Below are 20,701 nucleotides of genomic sequence, written 5' to 3' on the forward strand. Positions count from 1 at the left end.
GTCCTGGATGGACCGCACTCCCTTCTCTGCTCGTCCCCTGACAGGCGCTGGGATTCTTTCCGCCTTTCCCTGGGTGTGAATCAGGCTTCCATGAATGCGGGAGTGCGAACCTCTGTTTGGGTCCCTGCTGTCAGTTCTCCTGGGCACACACCCAGTGATGGGACTGCTGGGTCACACGGTGCCCTGTGATATTTTAACGGTAGAGCTTTGATTTCTGTTCAGGGCTCGTTTATTGGTGGCTCAGATGGTAAAGAATCTGCTTGCTGTGCGGGAGACCTGGGTTCAATCCCTGGTTGGGAAGATCCCCTGGAGGAGGAAATGGCAACCCACTCCAGTATTCTTGCCTGGGAAGTTCCATGGACAGAAGGGCCTGGTGGGCTGCAGCCCCTGGGGTCGCAAAGAGCAGGACACGACTGAGCGTCGGCCTGTTCAGGATTCTCGCTCTTTCACGCTCACTTTGGACGGGTTTCCTCACTGCTCCGTTTCGTTCCGCTTTTTATTGGTTTTTCCAGCTGCAGTCGTGTGTGTCGGTTGTGAGACGAGGGTGCCCTGGGTTGGGCCAGGCCCTTTACCGCCGAGCTTGCATGTGGACGCCGGGCCTGGAAGGTGTTTCCCAAGCTGAGCCGACGGCGCAGCCTCGAGGAACCCAAGGCCAGATCAGCCCAGCAGCCCGGGGGCTGGAGGCCTGGGGTGCAGCTGGCGTCACGCCTTGCTTTGCTCTCGGTGTGCAGAGAGCCCCCTCTGCCACGTGCAGCGCTTCTGTGTGAGCCTCGCGAGGCTCCAGGTTACGTCTGTGCTCAGGCGAGTCCGGCCTTGGCCGCGGCCCTGTCGGTCCTCTTTCCGCCTTCCTCCCGCAAGTCCTCCTCTGAGGAAGCTGGGTTTATATCCCCGCTGGCTCCTCTCTCCCGTGTCCATGGGACCTGCTTCTTAGACGCTGGGCAGCCTGGTGTTCACACTCTCTCCACGCTCTCCTTTTGACTTGACGGTGTTTCTGGCCGTCCCGCTCACGTGCTAGACCACCCCCATCCCTGCACAGCCGACCCTGAGGCGGGCGAGCAGACAGGCTTCTGAGGCTGCAGCGGCACAAATGCGTCCCCCCAACAGTCGCAGTGCCGGACATCCAAGCTGGGTCGGCCCTGGGCTGCAGTCGCTGTGGGGCAGGGCTGGGCCTTCTGCAGCTCCGGGGAGAGCCTGCGTCTGCCTCCTCCAGCTTCCAGAGGCCTCTGCTCCCCGATGAGGACACTGGGGCCCCCGGATCACCCAGCACAACCCCTGCTCTCAGCGTCCTTCATGTCACCCCAGCAGCAGGGTGCCTTTTGCCACGTGGGGTGGCGTGTTCGCAGGGGCCTGCTGGGATGCAGGGCCCATTGACCTGCAGCCACACGTGTTCCCGGTGAGCGTTGGGCTGCGCGCCAGCTTTGAGGCCGCTGGCAGGGCCGTGGGCACCATGCCGCGCGCAGGGGAGCCGGCGCGTCTTCAGTTGGGCTCCTAGAGGCGGGCGGCACGGGTGGCGGCTGGATGCACGTGTGATGCTGCCAGACGCGCCAGCCCTCCGTGGGGCCCGTGCTCCCCGGGGCGCCGGCCCAGGGCTGCCAAGGCTGGGCCTCTGCCAGCCCGACAGGCGAGGGGGCAGCATCGCGGAGCTTTATGCTGCATTTCTGCGTGACAAGCCGGGTTGAGCGTTTGCTTTTCCTCCCTCACGTCTGTTTCCTTATTCACGTCAAGCCTGTTGTACATCTGGAATTCACTCTGACTTAAAGTGTCGTGAATATTTTACCTCTTTTTCATGGAGCTGCTCAGTTATTCCAGCACCATATTTTAATCAAAAGTCTGGTTTCCCCATAAATTTGAGAGGCCGCCTGTATCACATACTGAACGTCCTTACGCAGGTGGGTCTATTTCTGGGCTTGCACTCCGTCCCGTGGCCCACCCGTTTGTTCCACGGTCGGACCACACAGTATCACAGAAGGCTTATATAATGTGCTGATACCTGACAGGGCTCACGTCCCTGCCTCGTTCTGCTTTTAAAGTTTTTTTCCTGGCTATTTTTGACTGTCTTTCCCTATGAATGCTGTGACCAACTTGTCAGCTCCAGGAACAACAAAAAAAATCTGCAAAACGAGAGCAGCGTTCAGTTAAAATGGCAATAGCCCTGCCGTCGGTCACCGACTCTTGCGGGTCATAAGTCATCGGGGTTTCGCAGGGAAAGCCTGGGGCTGCCCGGGGGCCCTAGGATCCCAGACTTTATTCCTTTTCACACCTTAGATCCAATTCCATTTCCTCTTTGTCTGCCTTAAGCCGATTATGGGAGGAAGCAGCTCAGAAGCGAGACCGGTCCCATCTGAGGAAGCGGGTTCACAGGCCCCACGCCCGCAGCCTCGGGGTGGGGGGGGGCTGCTCACGAAGGCTGAGCTTCCGGCCTTTCCGTCTGTGCTGCTCCATGCGACGTGGGGCTGGGCTGCCTCTGCCCAGGGAGGCACCAGACCCCAGGCTCTGACCTGCCGCCACTGGGGGCTGCTCCCCCGTCCGGGGCTCTGCGGAGCCACAGGGGCCAGGCCCATTCAGCCTCTTCAGCCGGGTCACTGACCACCTAAAGCCCTTGTCAGGTGCCCCACTGGAGCGCTTTGGGGGGCACCTGACTCTGCGGGGAAGACCCGGCACAGGGCTCAGACAGCGTGTACCCGACGACCGCGGGCCTCCGAGGGCCGGTCTTGGGCCGGCGGGGGCCGTGCTGCCTGCCCCCTGACCTGGGCTGGCCGATGTGCAGGAGGTCAGGGTGCTGGCTGGACTCTGCCCACTTGGAAGAGGGGAGGGAGCAGTGAGCGGGGGAGGGCAGTGAGAGGTGGGCACCGTCCGTGCCCGCAGGCCTGGTCAGGAGCACTGCAAGGAAGCAGGGTGTTCTCACAGCCCGGCCGGCTTGGAAGACGTGTCCCATGGTGGCTGTGACAAAGCACGCACCTGTGTGGCCTCGGACAGCTGAGGTGTGCCCTCCCGCAGTCTGGAGGCCGTCTGCAGGGGAGGGGAGCGCAGGGCTGGAGGCCGGAGCGGGGCAGGCTCTCACCCTCCTCCTGCTGCACCTGGGAATTAAAGTGACTTACGTCGAAGGACATTACTTTGACAACAAAGGTCTGTCTAGTCGAGGCTGTGGTTTTTCCAGTGGTCATGTATGGATGTGAGAGTTGGACTGTGAAGAAGGCTGAGCGCCGAAGAATTGATGCTTTTGAACTGTGGTGTTGGAGAATACTCTTGACAGTCCCTTGGACTGCAAGGACATCCAACCACTCCATCCTAAAGGAGATCAGTCCTGAATATTCATTGGAAGGACTGATGCTGAAGCTGTAACTCCAATACTTTGGCCACCTGATGCGAAGAACTGACTCATTGGAAAAGACTCTGATGCTGGGAAAGATTGAAGGCGGGAGGAGAAGGGGACGACAGAGGATGAGATGGTTGGATGGCATCACCGACTCAATGGAGATGAGTTTGAGCAAGCTCTGAGAGTTGGTGATGGACAGGGACGCCCAGCATGCTGCAGTCCATGGGGTCGCAAAGAGTTGGACACGACTGAGCGACTGAACCGAAGTCGAAGAACAGAGGCGTGCGTACACATTTGTTTAATGTGAGTTTGGGGACACGGGAGCCCTCGTAGGGAAAAGAGGACCCACAGAGCAGACAAAACCTGAGCGTCTTGTGACAGCTTAGACAAGGTGGGCACGTGCAAAGGTGGCTGGAGTCTGTGGGAGGCTGAAGGGGAGGCGAGATGTTCTAACAAGGTCCGCGGCACCGAGTTCTCCCGGCCTCAGTCTCCCGTCCTGGGGGTGAGGTTGTCCGCCTGGGGTGATTCCCCGGTTTCAGGAAGGAAGGGGAGGGCAGGCGCCTTCCTGACCTTGCTGTGCTGTGAGTGCGGTTGGCTGGGGATGATCGTGGCCAGAGAGCGGGTTTCAGGCTGCACCCCAGCTCCGTTCACACACACACACGCCCAGGAGGAGTCGCCGCTGTGAACCCTGTCTCCGTGAGCCGGTGCCTCAGTCCTGAGAGTAGGTCAGGGTAGTTAAACAGTCGCGTCTCGTTTTAGGAGGTGACGTTGGGAGGCTGGGCCCCGGTGGAAACAAGTGAAGAGTGAGGATTGCAGGGTAAGCCGCTGTCGACCGGGTCAGACCAGAGGGCGGCCGGCTGGGGCGGCGCCCAGGAGGGAGCCCTCCGGGCCACGCTGGCTGGGGGCTGCGGGCAGGCCCCGGTGGGTGCAGTGCGTTTCCTGGGCCGCGGTCGGAACGGCTCTGGTGACGGCGTCAGGTGAGCTCTGAGGGTGCTGCCCCCACACCGGCACAGATGTCCACACACAGCCTGACAGGGTTCGCTGAGGGTCACACGGAGCTGTTCCCCTTCAGCCAGTGGGGAAGCTTTCACTTCTCGTGATTCCACGTCAGAAGGCTGGGAGACGAACTGGAAGCGTGAATTACTGAGAGGGGCGCGGCCATTCGACACCCCACAGGGTGCGCGGTTCTCTCCCTACAGACATACCCTTTTGTGCTGAAGATAATCAGAGATTAATTTGTTTGCAAAACCAGTCTGGTCTCATTAAACATGACCTGACTACTGAGGTCAGTTCAACAAGAGCAGGTTGACACGTAGGTCCTTTTAAGTTCCTGCTTTGCTGGAACTTCTGTGAGGAATTCCTGGTCAGACTTTGAACAGCCTCTTGGGGCTAGAAGCTAACTTAGAGCATCTCATCAGCTGAGCCTCTAATACTCACACATTTGGGTGAGTTCCTCGCTTCCCAATGTCCCCAAGGTATCCTGAGATTCCCGGGACCTGCCAAGAAGTGACTGTAGTCCTCCGTAACGTTGCACCCCGTAAGGCAGGCCCAGGCTGGAACTTCACACAGTGTTACAAACTGTAAACATCGTTGTCCTGAGCAGTTTCCCTGCACATCTACTTGGCCATCAAAGATAAAATAACTGGTTGACGGTTTGGTTTGACAGTCGGGTTTCAATGCCGTAAACGCCAGATTGCAAACTACACTGGAAAATGATAACATGTCAGTCAGCAAATCCTTTGTGGGCACAGCCATCCTTCCCACCTGTCAAAGCCCAAAGTTTCCAAACTGCAGCTAATATCAAAAAGGTGGCGAGTCGTTGAGCACAGTCTTGGAGACCCCGATGATCGACTCTCTAGCTTAGATACATCTCATGCGTGCTGAATTTCCGTAATGAATTGTGCGATGCTAGAAGTTGGCAGAGAAATAAGACGGGCTCCTCCTAGTCCCCGCAAGGAAGTGGTTATCTGATTCTTGATGAGCATATATTTTTTGAAACCCTTTTGCTGTTCGATGGTGGAGAACGTGGCATAGACAGAATTTTGGTGCTTGGCACAGAATCCAGCCAAGTAATACCGGGGCTGAGCTTGTGATGGATCATTTCCACGTAACCCAGACGTGTGCCACAAGTCATGTACGCTCCTTATATTGATAACAGCAGCGTCCTTTGTCTGATCATTTGAATTCCAGGGAAATCGCAATTTTTAAGACCGTAAATTTACATCCAACGTTAAATCCTGAATCCTTAATGGTCAGTTGACTTTAACAAAAGAAGTATCATCACTTTCTCTAAGACACCCAAATACACTGTGATCACGAATCTACACAGGTTAAATGAGTTAAGTTATTTTTTTTTAGCCCCACAGGCATATAGGATCTTAGTTCCCCAACTAGAGATCAAACCTGTTCCCCCTGCCCTGGAAGCGAGGTGTCCCAACCACTGGACCACCAGGAAAGTCCCTATTTTTTTGTATTTTTATTTTCACATTAAAATTCTTAAAATTTTTTGCTGTTAATTTTCATGTTTCATTAAGTCCCTTCAAATGTCCCTCTTGTTATTATTTTATCTTTTATGGCAAAGTTATATTATGGCCAACTGTCTCTGCTTGCAGCAAAAATTCTCATGGTGAAAAAACCCAGAGAACCGCTGCATCATTTTACAATATGACACGCCAGCCAAAGCCTGGCAACATGACCAGCGTTTTCAATTAAATAGGAGAACATATTCTACTGACCTCATAAAATAACTGTATTTTCACGAAAACAGGATATTTAATACGAGTTTCTCAATTGTAGAGGGAACAGATTGGGAGAGAAGATAAATGTCTCGGTTCTGTTTACAAAGGTGTAATTTTCCAGATTGCTGAAAGCTAATAGCTTAAGAGAAAGAGAAAAATAATAAGCCTGGAAAGCACACATTAAAGGACCAGCAATGCTTCAAACAGAAAGTCATAAAGATTAGATAGGCGTCTTCAGGATTCGTGTAGGCCTGTGTAGTTAATTCTCGTTTTCCTTAATCGCAGATCAGCGGTTTTCAGAACCCGTCAGGGGACTTCCCTGGTGGCCCACCTTCCAGGGCACGGGTCGCTGGTTCCCTCCCTGGGCGCAGTCTGAGACCCCACAGGTGCTGGGCCGCTGAGCCCACACCCTGCGGCTCGAGAGCCTCGCGTGGCATCTGCTGAGGCCTGCTCACCCGGAGCCCGGGGTCTGCAGCAGGAGACGCCCCTGGGATGGGCAGCCTGCACGCTGTGGCGGAGACCCCGCCAGCTGCGGCTGAAGACCCGGCGCAGCCAAAAATAAATCTAAAAAATAAAAAGGGACCCATCAGTTTTCCCACTAGAGTTTAGACAGGCTCGCTTAAGTTCAGTGGTGTGGCCTTAGTTACCAGATACCTGTATTCTAGAGGCTTTATCAGAGTCCATTCCATGAACTTTTTAAAGATGAAAGGTTTTTGTCTGCATTTGATTATAATAGCTTTCAGGAAAGATCAGTAAAACAGTAACCATCTGTAAAAGGCTAAAGACTGAAAAATAATCGTGGTCAAAGATCTGATGAGTTTATTGTAAAAATTATGCAGTTATGGAAATTTGTTTTTTTCTGTTGCATGTAACAATTTCAGATGAAAATTGGAATTATGACTGACATATAGTCGTTGTGAGGACGTTGAAAAATTTCTAGGCATTTTATATAACTTTGGAAGCTTACATATAAGTAATGTCAGTTCAGTTCAGTCACTCAGTCATGTCTGACTCTTTCCGACTCTTTGCAACCCCATGGACTGCAGCACGCCAGGCTTCCCTGTCCGTCACCAACTCCCAGAGTTTACTCAAACTCATGTCCATCAAGTCAGTGATGCTATCCAACCATCTCATCCTCTGCCGTCCCCTACTCCTCCTGCCCGCAATACCTCCCAGCATCAGGGTCTTTTCCAAGGACTCAGCTCTTTGCATCGGGTGGCCAAAGTATTGGAGTTTCAGCTTCAGCATCAGTCCTTCCAATGAATATTCAGGACTGATTTCCTTTAGGATGGACTGGTTGGATCTCCTTGAGGTCCAAGGGACTCTCAAGAGTCTTCTCCAACACCACAGTTCAAAAGCATCAATTCTTCGGTGCTCAACCTGGGAAGCCCAATAGAAGCGAAATCTTTACATGGATATCTCCTCTAATGTGACTCTAAACCAATGAGCTTAAAACCCACCAGCCTTTTCTGCCTTCACCACCCCCAGAGATAGCACGAAAGATGCAGGCCTCCCCGAGATCGAGGGCTTCTCCCAGGTCAGCCCAGGACAGCAGAGACCGCCGGGTGACGGGGTCAGATGCAGCCCTGCCTGCCCTGAATCTGTGCTGCTGGACGGGCCACGCTGGAGGCTTCCCAGCTCAAGCAAGAGTGTGGGGACAACCGGCACAGGCCGTGTGGCTCCAGGTGACCCGTGTCACGCAGAGACAGGATAGCATGAGCGTTCCGGGCTGGCGTGCATCGACAGATGGCCGGCGGGCTCCCGACACCCACCCCAGGGAGAGTCGTGTTCACAGACCAGCACTGACTCCTGTCTTCCTCCCCCTAGGCTGTGCCTGGATGGGAAGAGCCAGGGAACAGCTCTGCCTTCCCCTCCCGAGGGGCCCCCATGGAGACCCCGCCGCTCCAGGCAGCTCCCAGAGCCCCTCTGCAGGCTTCCCTGCGGTCACGGTCCTTCTGTGTGCTCCAGAAACCCCCGGGGAGGCCAGGTCTGACCTCTGCACTCTTGGGGTTTGGCTAGAATTCAAGATGAGCTGAGAACATTCCAGAACACAGAGCCCAAAGATTCAGGAGGCCTGGGTCCCGCTCACACTCCGTCCGTCCCGGCCTCCCTCTGGCTCGGAGGAGCGCTGAGCTGCGGTGCTGGGGCCCTCAGAGTGGAGGGTGCTCGGCCCAGCCCCCAGCATCCCTCCTGGGGAGAAGACGGCGCATCGCAGCCCTGGGCAAGAAGGACCTCCCCAGAGCTGCGCGTCCAGGCCCTGCCATGGCGGCCTCGGGTGTGTGCGGGGCTGCCAGGTGGGAGGAGAGGACTCCTGGCTGAGCGCTGAGGTCCTCACCGCAGGCGCTGGTTCCTCCTCCTCCCCTCGCTGAGGGTACGGGCTGCTCTGGGGACTCCCGCCTACACCGCCCGGGGACCACGGACGGTAGCTCTTCCTGAACCCAACGGAGCCTCAGCCGGAGAAGGGCTCTGGAGCCGGAACCGGGGCAGGGGTCAGCTGCTGTTCATGCCGTTTACCCTTATTTCATTTTGAACCTTCCAGCTGGCTTTCACAGCAGCAGTGTTAAAGGCAATCTGGAAAATGCAGCAAGTCAAGGGGGAAAATCTCCATCCTGAGACGGCGCCCTTTCTGCGCTTCTTCCTGCCCCTCCCGCGTGGCAGCCCCCGCGCCCTCCACTGCCTCCTGCTCTTGGGGCAGGCCTGGTGCTCAGCAGGCGGGCCCTTCTGGCCCCATGGCGCGCAGGGCCGCTCACCAGGCAGGGCCGAGGATGCTGAGGCCAAGAGCAGCCCAGCAGCGCCCTCTGGGTCCACGGACCTCAGTGCCCAGAGGCCTCCTTCAGTCCCCAGGCCCCCAGTGGGCAGCTGGGGGATCTCTGGTCCCAGAGTCTCACTGCACCCGGACGATCAGGCCGAGCGGCGGGTCTGGGGGTGTGAGCCCCACCCGATGATGGAGCTGCCGCCTGGCTGCACCCGCAGCTGTTGGGTGTGGTGTCCACCGAGTGGTGGCATGGCGTGGCTGGCCTGCGTGATCAGGACTTGGCTGGCAGCGAGAGCAGGGTCTGATGTTATTCTAGGATGTGGTGTTCTGCATCCGTCCGACAAGGAGCTGGGGCCTGGCCTCTAAGCAGTGTCAGGGTTTCACTTGTGTTTCTGGCTCACGTCTGCACCGCAGGCCCAGACTCGTGCCCTGGTTGGCAGCCTGCGAAGGCAGTGCCAGTCCCCCGGGGCTCCCAGCTCCAGGCCGAGGGTGGGACAGGCTGGTGTTTCACACTTGAAAGGGCCCGGGGGCCTTCCCCGCAGCTGGGGTGGGGCAGCTCTTTCGGCTGCCCGGGAGAATCCCCAGGAGCCTGGACACCAGCCCCAGGGGTGGGGCTCTGGTGTTCAGAGCTCCCGGGGGCTCGGCCAGGCTGATGGTCATGGAATGGGCCTTTGTCCACTGAAGCTCTGGGGTCCCTCTCCCATGACCTCGGCCAGGATCCCCCGTTAGCAGCCCACCTGCCCCTCTGGTGATCTGGCTTCCAGTTGGCGTGGCTGCACTCTATCCAACATAGTCATGGAACCACACAGGGCTGGGTCCTTGCCTGCTGCCTGTCAGTCTGCGTTCCTGGGTGACATTCTCAGGCTGGGCCAAGAACACGGAGACCCGGAGAGGAAAGCACTTGAGGCTAGGCCCGCGCTGTCCCCAGGCAGGTCCAGGTGGGCATCACCACGCCAGGGCAGCCTCCGGGGACAGCACCCCAGCCCTCCCAAGGGGTCACTTTGCTGAAATGAGAGGAAAGATTCAGAAAGACTCATTGTCCTCAGATGGGTGTTCTCCTGGGTAGGGGGGACCCTTAGGAGCCTTGGGGTGTGGCCGCCTGCCCCAGCTTCTCTCCCGGCCTGGGTTCCAGCAGGGCCCGGAAGGCTCGGTGACAGGCTGTCTGTCACGGCCCTGGCCCTTGGAAGGCAGTGTTTCGTGGCAGAGTGGACGGCGCTGTCTGGTAACCCGCCCCCGTCTGGGTCCCTCAGGGTGCCTGGAGCACTGGGTGGCTGCGTTGACTTCCAGTGGCTGCTACAACAAGTGAGCACACGCTGAGTGGCTTAAGACAGCGCACATTTATTCTTGCGTTGCTGAGGGCCAGAGTCCCAGTCTCAGTTTATCTGGGCTGAAATCAAGGGCTCTGCAGGGCTGTGCTCCCTCGGAGACTGGAGGGGCGAGTCTGCCTCTTGCCCCCGCCCCCGCGTCCTGAGCTGCAGCCCCTCCAGGCATCATGTTCCCTTCTGCGTGGACTGGACCGTGTCCCCAGATCCACGTGCTGCAGCCCGGCCCCCAGGGCGAGGGGCTTTGTGACGGGCTGGGTGCTCAGCTGCGGTTTGAGGAGACGCGTCCCGCCAGAGACAGAGTCCGGCGGCTCCCGTCGCGCCTGCCGAGCTGCTGGGCCGGCGGCGGGGCTGACGCGCCCTCCGCCCCCAGGTGTGCATCGTGCAGAAACGGGACACGCAGAAGATGTACGCCATGAAGTACATGAGCAAGCAGCAGTGCATCGAGCGGGACGAGGTCCGCAACGTGTTCCGGGAGCTGGAGATCCTGCAGGAGATAGAGCACGTCTTCCTGGTGAACCTCTGGTGAGCGGCCGGGGGGCCTCTCCTGCCCCAGGCGCCCGCCCCCACCCTGCCCCCTCACAGCGCCCCCGGGGCCAGCAGCCGTCAGGTGTCCCCATGCGCACGCACGCACGCACGCACGGACCACCACCATCACCATCACCATAATCACCGTCATCACCATCACCATCACCACCATCACCACCATCACCACAATCACCATCACCATCACCATCACCGTCACCATCACCATAATCACCATCACCACCATCACCACCATCACCACAATCACCATCACCGTCACCATCACCATCACCACCATCACCACCATCATCACTGTCACCACAATCACCATCACCATCACCACCATCACCGTCACCATCACCACAATCACCATCACCGTCACCATAATCATCGCCATCATCACCGTCACCGTCACCACCGTCATCACCGTCACCGTCACTGGGAGTGTCCAGTGGGCACAGCCCTGGGTCCAGGGCCCTGGTGCGGGGGGCTGGTCAGGTGTGGCAGGGGCCGTGACCCCGGTCGCCCAGCCGAGCGAGTGCGCGGCGCCCCGTGCCCTCAGGTACTCCTTCCAGGACGAGGAGGACATGTTCATGGTGGTGGACCTGCTGCTGGGCGGGGATCTGCGCTACCACCTGCAGCAGAACGTGCAGTTCTCGGAGGACGCGGTGAGGCTGTACGTCTGTGAGATGGCGCTGGCCCTCGACTACCTGCGCGGCCAGCACATCATCCACAGGTGCGCGGGCGCTGCGGGGCGGCCGTCCTCACGGGACCCCGGGCGCCTCGTGCTCCGCCCCGCCCTTGCCGCACGCCTGCCCCAGGCGTGGCGCCTGGGCGCACAGGCGCCGGCTCCCAGCCAGCCCGCCCCTCAGCTGCACAGATGAGGCCCCCACGGGGCGGGCCATGTCTGAGCAGGTGAGGCCGGCACGGGGGGCGGTGCCTTCACCGGTGAGAGGCTGCCTTCACCTGCTCTGATAAGTGGGGGATTCCCGCCCCTGCCCCGCCGGTGCCCTATGCCCATCTGCCGTGTCCCGGGCACATTCAAATTAGTTTTAGTATCTGAAGGCTGACGAGGAAGGTAAGGCTGCGTCCGCAGGACAAAACACAAAATCCCACGTGGTACAAAGCGCAGCAGCCGTGATTTCTGCAGCTCTTCCTGGGGACGCCGATCTGGTCGTGGTTCGGGCACGGATGCTTCCTGACCGAGTGCCAGGAGGTCGGGCACGGATGCTTCCTGACCGAGTGCCAGGAGGTCAGGAGGCCAGGCTTGGCCGCAGGCAGACTCGGGGCTCTGAGAGGCCCTCGCCGGCGGTCCAGGCGAGGGGGCTCTGCTTCTGTGTTCTGGGCTCCGGCACCCTCCCCGACCAGTGCTGGGTGCTCTCCCACGGTGGCCCAGGCAGAGGAGGGGCTGGGCTCCTGGGGTCCCGCTTGTGGGAACCCCATGCCCTGCTGGGATTTCTGGCCTCACCTCCCCGCTCCCTGCTCCTTCCACAGAGATGTGAAGCCTGACAACATTCTCCTGGATGAGCGAGGTGAGCCGTGGCCGTGAGCGGCCAAAGCCTCAGCTGGGGAGCGGGGGGGTGCCCCACCCACAGGACACGTTCCCCCCAGACAGTCGCGCTGTCTTCTTTCCTCACAGGACACGCGCACCTGACCGACTTCAACATCGCCACCATCATAAAGGACGGCGAGAGGGCGACCGCGCTGGCCGGGACCAAGCCGTACATGGGTGAGCTCGCCCTGCCCGGCCCGCACACCCCCGCCAGCCTGCTGGCTGGCCTCCCACCCCAACCTGTGGCTGGGGGGATCGGGTCCCTTCCCTAAAGCTGCAGCAGCAGGTGACGGGTCAGGCCGCTTGACCAGTGCAGGGGACTCTAAGTGATGGACGTGCGCTGTGGGTTTGATCACGAGAGCACTCTGCCAGGGGCCTCCTAGGTGGTGCCAGGGGTGAAGAACCTGCCTCCTAATGCAGGAGACATAAGAAACGCGGGTTCGATTCCTGGGTCAGGAAGATTCCCTGGGGGAGGTCATGGCAACCCACTCCATTATTCTTGCCTGGAGAATCCCACAGACAGAGGAGCCTGGTGAGCTACATTCCACGGGGTCGCAGAGAGTCAGACATGACTGAAATGACTTAGCACACATACCCACCTCCCTCGTCAGGCTGCGGACCTGGAATTGAACCAAGCGGCCTGTGGAAAAGGACAGGTTGACCACTGAGGGCTGCTTCCCAGTCCAGCTCTGGCCACAGCCTGGTCTCTGGTCCAGCCCTGGACCTGTGGTCATGGGGGCTGGGGTCACCAGGAGCTGGGGTTATAAGGCCTCCAGTCACCGGGGGCTGGGGTCATGGGCCCTGCGGTCACTGGGACTGTGGTCACGGACCCTGCAGTCATGGGGCCTGTGGTCCTCGGGGGCTGGGGTCACAGGGGTCGGGGTCATGGGGACTGCCGTTTGGGGATGCTCAGCTGTTCTTGCTTTCCTGGAAAGCTCCGGAGATCTTCCAGTCTTTCGTCAATGGTGGGACTGGCTACTCCTTCGAGGTGGACTGGTGGTCGGTGGGGGTGATGGCCTACGAGCTGCTGAGAGGATGGGTACGGAGCTCCTGTGACCCGAGGGCCAGGCCCCCAGAACCCCCAGGGTGGCCCAGAGAGCTGAGGCTGCCCCTACCCCTGGGGCTCAGGGATGTCCATGCTCCCCATTAGTGAGGTGGCACACTGGAGGGTGCTGGGTGGGCAGAGGACCGTCCCGCAGGGCTGCACCCCACCCCCAAGCTTCCCTTGAGGGTCCTAGGTGGTGGGTCCCCCTGCCCTCCCTGCAGTGGCCACGTCTCAGCGAGTCCTGGAGCCCAGGAGGCTGGAGCCTCATCAGCCCCCAGCTGCCCTTCCCATCCCCTCATGGGGGCCCCCGAGGCACGGCACCCTCAGACGGCCGGCCCTTCTGCCTGCTGCAGCTGGTCCCCTGGGGCCAAGCCCTCTGCTAGGGGGAGGTACAGGGGCCCTGCGCTTCCTCCCTGGCTGAGGTGCAGGCTTCCCGGGCTCTTCTCTGGGGCCACCCTGGGATGAGGTTGGGGTAGGGTGGGGTGCCCTCGAGTTACGGGGGAGGTGCCTGCTGCAGCCCTGCTTCCCCTGCCCAGAGGCCCTACGACATCCACTCGAGCAGCGCTGCGGAGTCGCTGGTGCAGCTCTTCAGCACCGTGAGTGTCCAGTACGTGCCCGCCTGGTCCAAGGAGACGGTGGCCCTGCTGCGCAAGGTGAGCGCCTGCCCCGCCCAGGGCGCGGCCGGCCGGACATGGGGCGGGGGCCCCCTGGCGAGGCTGGCTGGACACGGGGGGCTGCTTCCTACATCCTGGGCCGCGTGTCTGTCTCTGCCCCAGTTTCCCGCCTGGCCTGGCCCCAGGCTCCTCATCTTGTAGCGGCTCGGCCTGTGTGAGTGCTGGAGCGGCTCTCAGTCCTTATTACCTAATCGAAGCCTCGCGCTGCTTCCGTCACTGATGCCCCAGCTCGGGGCAGGTCACCCCAGCGTGTGTCGGGGAGGCGGTCGGGGCCTGGTCCTGCTCAGGCCCGGCTCGTCCTGTCGGAGTTGGGCGGCCACTGTCCACTGCCAATGGCCTGGCCAGCCCCCTCACCAGAAGCAAGCAGAGAAGACCCCAGACCCCCCTGCCTGTCCCGGGCCACGAGCACATGTCTGCAGCAGTCCCAGGGACTCAGCCTGTAGAGACTTGAGGCGGTGGTGTTGCCGCTGGTGTTTGGCTCCCGGGGTCCAGGGCTGGGCCGGGGTCAGCCCCTGGCCGGCCAGCCAGCCAGCTCCCTCCTCAGAGTGGTGTGCCTCAGACACACTGTGCCCCGAGGCCTCAGGACAAGCAAGGAGGGGCGTGCTGGACACGCGTGGCCCAGGGGGCAGGTCCTGGCCGGTGCCCAGAGACCCTGGCCCTGGTAGTGTGGCCAAGCACCTGGAGGCCTCCCGCCCCCGAGAGGGGCTCTTAAGCAGCCTTCACCGCATGCTGCTGTGTCCACACTGGCCCAGGTGGCTCCAGGGGCACAGTGGCCCCCAGAGGCCCAGGTGGGGGTGGGGAGGATCCACACGCCACGCTGGGGAAGCCTCGGCCAGGGTCTCTGGTACTCGCCCTGGAAGGGGTGGCTGTGATGGTAGCCAGTCCTGCAGGGCCGCGCTGGGCCCGTGAGCATTAGTCCCGTCCTGTTGCGACGCTGAGCCAAGTTACCGAGAGCAGTGAGCTGGGCTGCAGCCGCCGCCTGCTGGTGGGTCTGGGGAGACAAGACCTGTGCCGGGGCCGCTGACCAGGGCCTTGTTCCAGCTGCTCACCGTGAACCCCAAGCACCGAGTGTCCAGCCTGCAGGACATGCGGGCGGCCCCTGCTCTGGCCGGCGTGCTGTGGGCTGAGCTGAGCGAGAAGAAGGTGGAGCCTGGCTTTGTGCCCAACGTAAGCCCGTGGGCCTGGGGTGGCCAGGGTGGGCGAGGGCAGCCAGGCACCAGCTCAGCGCCATCTTCCACAGAAAGGCCGCCTGCACTGCGACCCCACCTTCGAGCTGGAGGAGATGATCCTGGAGTCGCGGCCGCTGCACAAGAAGAAGAAGCGTCTGGCCAAGAGCAGGTCCCGGGACAGCAGCAGGGACAGCTGCCCATCGGTGAGTGCGGCCCGGCACCCGGCCGCCTCTGCTCTGGCCCCTCACCCCTTCCTCTGTGGTGGGGGACAGAGGCCCCTGCCTGCCCAACTCTGGAGGGTCACATGGTGCCAGGCTCTGCTTCCATGGTCTCGGGGTCATTTCCCTGCGTGTGTGTGCACTCGTGTGTGTGCACTCGTGTGTATGTCTGTGTGCCTGTGTTTGAGTGCACCTGTGTGTTTGCATGTGTGCACGCCCGTGTATATATGTGCATGTGTGCACGAGTGCGTGAGTACACTCATGTGTTTGTATGCATCCGTGCATGTGTGTGTCCATGTGTGCCCGTGTCTGTGCATGTCTGTGTATGCACGTGTGTGTGTGCGTGTGTGCATATGTGAGTGTACTTGTGTGTGTTCGTGTGTGTGAACGCATGTGTTTGTGTGGGGGGGAGTACACTCGTGCATGTTTGTATGTGCACGTGTGTGTGTACATCTGTGTGGGCATGTCTGCACTTCTGTATGTGTGTGAGTGCAGGCATGTGTGCACGCACGTGTGTGTGTGTGAGTGCATTTGTGTGTGTGTGTGTGTACACGTGTACATTTGTCTGCCTCTTCTCATGAGGACACTGCTCACACTGGGTGGGACCCCGAGTCCAGGATGACCATCCCATTCACTTGACTGTGGCATCTGGAGACATCGTTTCACATTCCTAGGAATGGGGTCAGTACCCCACCCCAGGGACGCGGTGTAAGGTGTTGCAGCCACCACGGTCCTGCCCTTGGAAGTAGGGGTTCCCTCGGGGAGCAGGGGGTCCAGCGTGGGCCTGTCCCCTGGATCCAGCTGGTGTTCACAAGACAACTAGGGCTGCAGGAGTGGACGGTGGGGTCACAGCGGCAACACTAAACCCGCCACCGTCCCTCTGCCCCTAGGCTCAGCGGAGCCTGTGAGGACACCCTGGGGAGCGGCTCTCACACCTGGGGGGCCCTGTGCAGCCCCATGCCCGGGTCCTGGGCAGAGATGGGCGCCAGCTCCTCCTCTGTGCAGGGCCCTCCCTGGAAGCCTTGGCTCCTCAGGGAACGGGTATGTGGGCTCCCATCCCCTCCCCATTCCTTGGGCTGCTGACGGCGGCCCCTGGTGTCCAGCGGGGGCACTGCAGGCTGGTCCAGCTTTCTTTACTATGGCCCTAGGAATTGACGTGAAGTCGCTCAGGCGTGTAACTCTTTCAACCCCCATGGACTGTAGCCGCCAGGCTCCTCTATTCATGGGATTCTCCAGGTGAGAATACTGGAGTGGGCTGCCATTTCCTTCTCCAGGGGAATCTTCCCAACCCAGGGATCAAACCCAGGTCTCCCACACTGCAGGCAGACTCTACCATCTGGGCCACCAGGGAATTCCTATTGGGTCTTAAACTTATCTGACGCCTCAGTGGTACAGCATCTGCCTGCATTGCAGGGTACTAGAGTTCGATGCCTGGGTTGGGAAGATCCCCTGGAGGAAGGCATGGCAACCCACTCCAGTCTCACCTGGGAATTCCATGGACAGAGGAGCCTGGCAGGCTACAGTCCGTGGGGCCGCATTGAGTCGGACACGGCTGCGTGACTAACACTTTGTCACTGCGGGGTCTTGGCTGCAGCGCTCATTTGTTGCAGCCTGTGGCACGTGGGATCTTAGTTCCCGACCAGGGTTCCGACCTGCATTCCCTCATCAGGAAGGTGGATTCTTACCCACTGGACCATCACAGAAGTCCTTGGGCCAGCTTTTTTCTTGCTGTCAGACTGGGAGCGATGGCTTAGCGCTCTTTATGTAAAAGAGTTGAAATCAACACTCCTTATTTCCACTTTTTACTGTTGCCTGATAAGTGTGATTTATTTACGTTTCTGCACACAAGTGCCTCAGGAAGATGGTCTGCAAGCGTCTTCTTCTGGTCTGTGGTTTACCCTCTTCAGGGCAGCCCCGTCTGCAGCAGAGTCTTTGGTTCTGATGAAGCTCCGTCTCTGCTTTTTCTTTCCTCGTGTGCCTTTGGTGTCATTTCTAAGATGCCGTTGCCTCACTTGAGGTCACAGGGATGTGCCCTCATTTTTGTTCTAAGTGTTTTGTAGCCTTCTCCCTTATGCTTGAGGCTCAGGTCCATTTTGAGTTAGTTTTATGCACAGTTTCAGGTGGGGCCCAGCCTGACTGTTTTGCATGTGGACACACGTTGTCCAAGTGCTGGTTGGGCTCATCTTTCCCCCATTGAATTGCTTGGCACCATTTTCAAAAACGAATTGACTGTGACGGAGGGGCTTGTTTGTGGACTTGCACATCTAGCCCCCGGATCCGTGTGTCTGTCCTGCCGGGTCCGCCCTGCCATGACCACCGGAGCTTGGGTGAGTTCCTGGGTCAGCAAGTGCGGGTCCTCCAGACTGTTCTAATTTTGCAAGATGTTTCAGCTCCTATGGGTCCCTTGCATCCCCAGGGCATTCTGAAGGGCTTAAGAATTCTGTCTGAGTTGCTCAGCAGGTCATTTGTGACAGAGTTAAGGACTGGCGCCTGGGCTGCATGCCCGAGCCCTGTCACTGCCCACCTCGGGTGACATCTGGGGTCAGGTGCTGTGGGCGCTGGCATGGATAGGGCCTGTGGGTGTCTGCCCCGAGGACTGTGTGCAGGGAACCACCACTGGCACAGTGGTCAGGCTGTGGGGTGTTTGGGGGGAAGCAAAGCTGAGTTTCAGTGGAGTCCAGGGAGAGCCGCCTGACCTGCAGGGACCTGAGTGTGGGTTATGCCCTGTGCCCAGCAGTCATCAGCAAGGAGCCCCAGAGGGTCATGCGTATCTGTAGCCTCCTGAGTCTGCATGGCAAAGGCTCCAAACGCCCAAGCAGGCCAAGGGACCACGCACGTGTGCCGCTAGGAAGAGAGGGGCTCTGGAGCTGGACGAGCACGCCCCAGCACCCCGGCTGACCGCACATGCGCACCCCTGGGGCGCGTCGCCGCCCGCACCGTCCACCTCTGATGCCACTCCGCCCTCCTAGCGGCTCCTCCGGCTGGTTCTCCTCTCTCCTGGGAGAGCCTGGGCAAGGGAGGCTGCGAGACGGAGCCCAGCTCCTCCCCGCCCGCCGACCCCCGGCCGGCGGACAGTCCCTCTGCGCCTGTCGCCCGCCCTAGCCTCGCTCCCCTTCACCCGCATCCTGCGCTTCCCTTGGTCTCCGGGCATGGGGGGTTATCTCCTGCCTTGACCTCGCCCCCGCCTCTGAGTAGCCCTTGCCTTCAGTCCAGCGCTGACTCAGGCCAGAGTCTTTGCCCCTGTCCAGTCGTCATCGGCGCTATCAGGGAGGACGACCCCGTTTAAGTTGAAAAATCCCAAGTCAGTTTGCGTTCACTACCCCTAACCTCCTGAACATCGCAGCTCAGCCTGGCTTCCCTTACACGGGCTCAGAGCACTCAGGTCAGCGCCCAGTCGGCAGCCACCCGACACAGAGCCTCTTTTATAACTCATTGTTGACTTTATCAAATACTGAAAGTGGAAAAGGGCGCGTCCGGGTCCAGGCTGGGTGTCGGTGCGTTAGCTGTTAACCCTCGGGGTCGCGGGGCTGACCAGCAGCTGCGGCTGCCGCGCAGCATCGCATCAGAGGATCAGATCCTGTGTCGCCAGCCTGGAAAAGGTCCAGGTCAAAATCGGAAGTACCCTCTCTGCCATCTCTTTGTCACTTTCACACCCCTCTCAAGTCAAGAGACTCCAGCCGTGGTAGCTGGGGGCCGGCTCGATACTCGGTCCTCCTCGGTGAGTGCAGACTAGCGCCCGCCCTCCGCGCCGCGGGCGTCGGGAGGAAAGCCCTATGGGGTAGGAGCCGCGAGCCGCAGCCGGCGGCCCTGTCGATCAGCTGTGGGGGAGCCCGCATCACGCTCCATGGAGGCACCTGGCCCACCACTGGGTTAAGAGCTGTCCCCTCTCCCCTCCTGCCACAAGCCAGCTGATCTCCGCAGGCCAGGCTCATGAATTAAATGGGAAACAACAGGAATAGCATCCTCGGACCCACGTTGTGCTGTGCTTGGTCACTCAGGCGTGTCTGACTCTTCCATCCCATGGGTGTAGCCCACCAGGTTCCCCTGTCCATGGGATTATGAGGGAAGAAGACTGGCGTGGGTCGATATGGCCTCCTCTGGGGAATCTTCCAGACCCAGGGATCCAACCCATGTCTCTTGCGTCTCCTACATTGGTAGGCAGCTTCTTTAACACTGCTTGAAGCCCTCGGATCCCCGCAGATAAACGCAGACTCCAAAGTCCTTGATGGTGGCGCTTAGCAGCGCCATTCCACTCTAGAGGTGGGTTTGTTATTTCCTATCTAGGCTAGTTTCGGGAGAGAGGCTAGTTTCGGGAGAGAGGCTAGTTTCGGGAGAGAGGCTAGTTTCAGGAGCTTTCACTGGGCTTTTCCATGATAATGTTATTAGCTGCTACTCCATAGGTCAAGGAACTAAGAGAATTCGACCAGATGCCAAATATTAATACATCCATCTTGGTTATGCATATAGCCGCCAGGGGGAGAAGCCGCCCCTGGTGGGTTGTGTTGGGGGTCCACTGTAAGACAGCCGTGGGCCAAGTATCAGCTCACACCTGTATTCAGCAGCCCTCTGAACAGCCGAGTGTTTGCCCTCTCCCGTGTGCAGACATGCAGGGAAGTGGCCGTGGATGCCTTCAGGAAGGGCTGGGGTGTCCCTGCCGTGTACCCTTGCTTGGGCCTTCCTGGCCAAGAGCTTGCCCCTCCTTCAGCCCACAGGTCCAGGTCTGAGATCTGGAAATGAGGAAAAGAATTGCAACTCTCCATCCAGGTGGCCGTCAGCCTGGGGCTCACGCACGCGCGATCTGAGTGTGTGCGTGCATGCAGGCACACATGTGTGAGCACTGGCCTTCCACCTCTGACCGTGAAGGCACCGTGATCGGTCGGACACCCTCAGCATCCCAGGCTCAGGTGGCCTGCCTGCCTCTCCAGCAGGAGGCCTGTTTCCATGGTTATACCCCCTAAGGGTGGCTGAGTTAGGTGAGGTCAAGGCTGCCGCTGTCCGGGATCCCATCATGGCCTCTGGGGGACTCGGTCCTGAGGCAGATCCTCCTGAACTACATGTGAACCACAGGGCTTCCCCAGGGCACTGTGTCCCCAGCCAGCTCATTCCTTGTCTCCCTCGGGCCCTCCAGAAGAATGTGGTCATCTGGGGGGGTCTGTGGGTCTTTGCTCTTGAGTGTGCTGGCTGCTCCAGCCGCCCACATCTCTGAGCCTTTGACCCCATCCCAGCATCCCTCTAAGGCTGTTCTGAACCTTCTGTCCGCTCCACCTGGGCCACCCTTCCAGGTTTCCAAATTGCAGTGTGTTAGGACGCACTCACAGCAGGGCTCCTGCAGGGGGTTAGCCCCAAGTTGTGCAGGGCAGACTACCCCCTGTCCAGCCCCTCCCAGG

General features: G+C 59.6%; 1 protein-coding gene across 1 annotated transcript in view; it reads left to right on the plus strand.

The window, feature by feature from the left end:
- Window positions 1–20,701, plus strand: part of STK32C (serine/threonine kinase 32C) — a 74,386-nt gene that overhangs the window by 51,060 nt on the left and 2,625 nt on the right. The window contains exons 3-10 of the mRNA XM_018041608.1: window positions 10,505–10,656; window positions 11,219–11,392; window positions 12,151–12,188; window positions 12,296–12,385; window positions 13,144–13,247; window positions 13,790–13,906; window positions 14,969–15,094; window positions 15,168–15,299. Coding sequence (XP_017897097.1) covers window positions 10,505–10,656; window positions 11,219–11,392; window positions 12,151–12,188; window positions 12,296–12,385; window positions 13,144–13,247; window positions 13,790–13,906; window positions 14,969–15,094; window positions 15,168–15,299 — 933 coding nt within the window. The remainder of the gene's footprint in view (window positions 1–10,504; window positions 10,657–11,218; window positions 11,393–12,150; window positions 12,189–12,295; window positions 12,386–13,143; window positions 13,248–13,789; window positions 13,907–14,968; window positions 15,095–15,167; window positions 15,300–20,701) is intronic.

This window comes from Capra hircus, chromosome 26, assembly GCF_001704415.2.
Source record: "Capra hircus breed San Clemente chromosome 26, ASM170441v1, whole genome shotgun sequence".
In the NCBI taxonomy this organism is placed as follows: Eukaryota; Metazoa; Chordata; class Mammalia; order Artiodactyla; family Bovidae; genus Capra; species Capra hircus.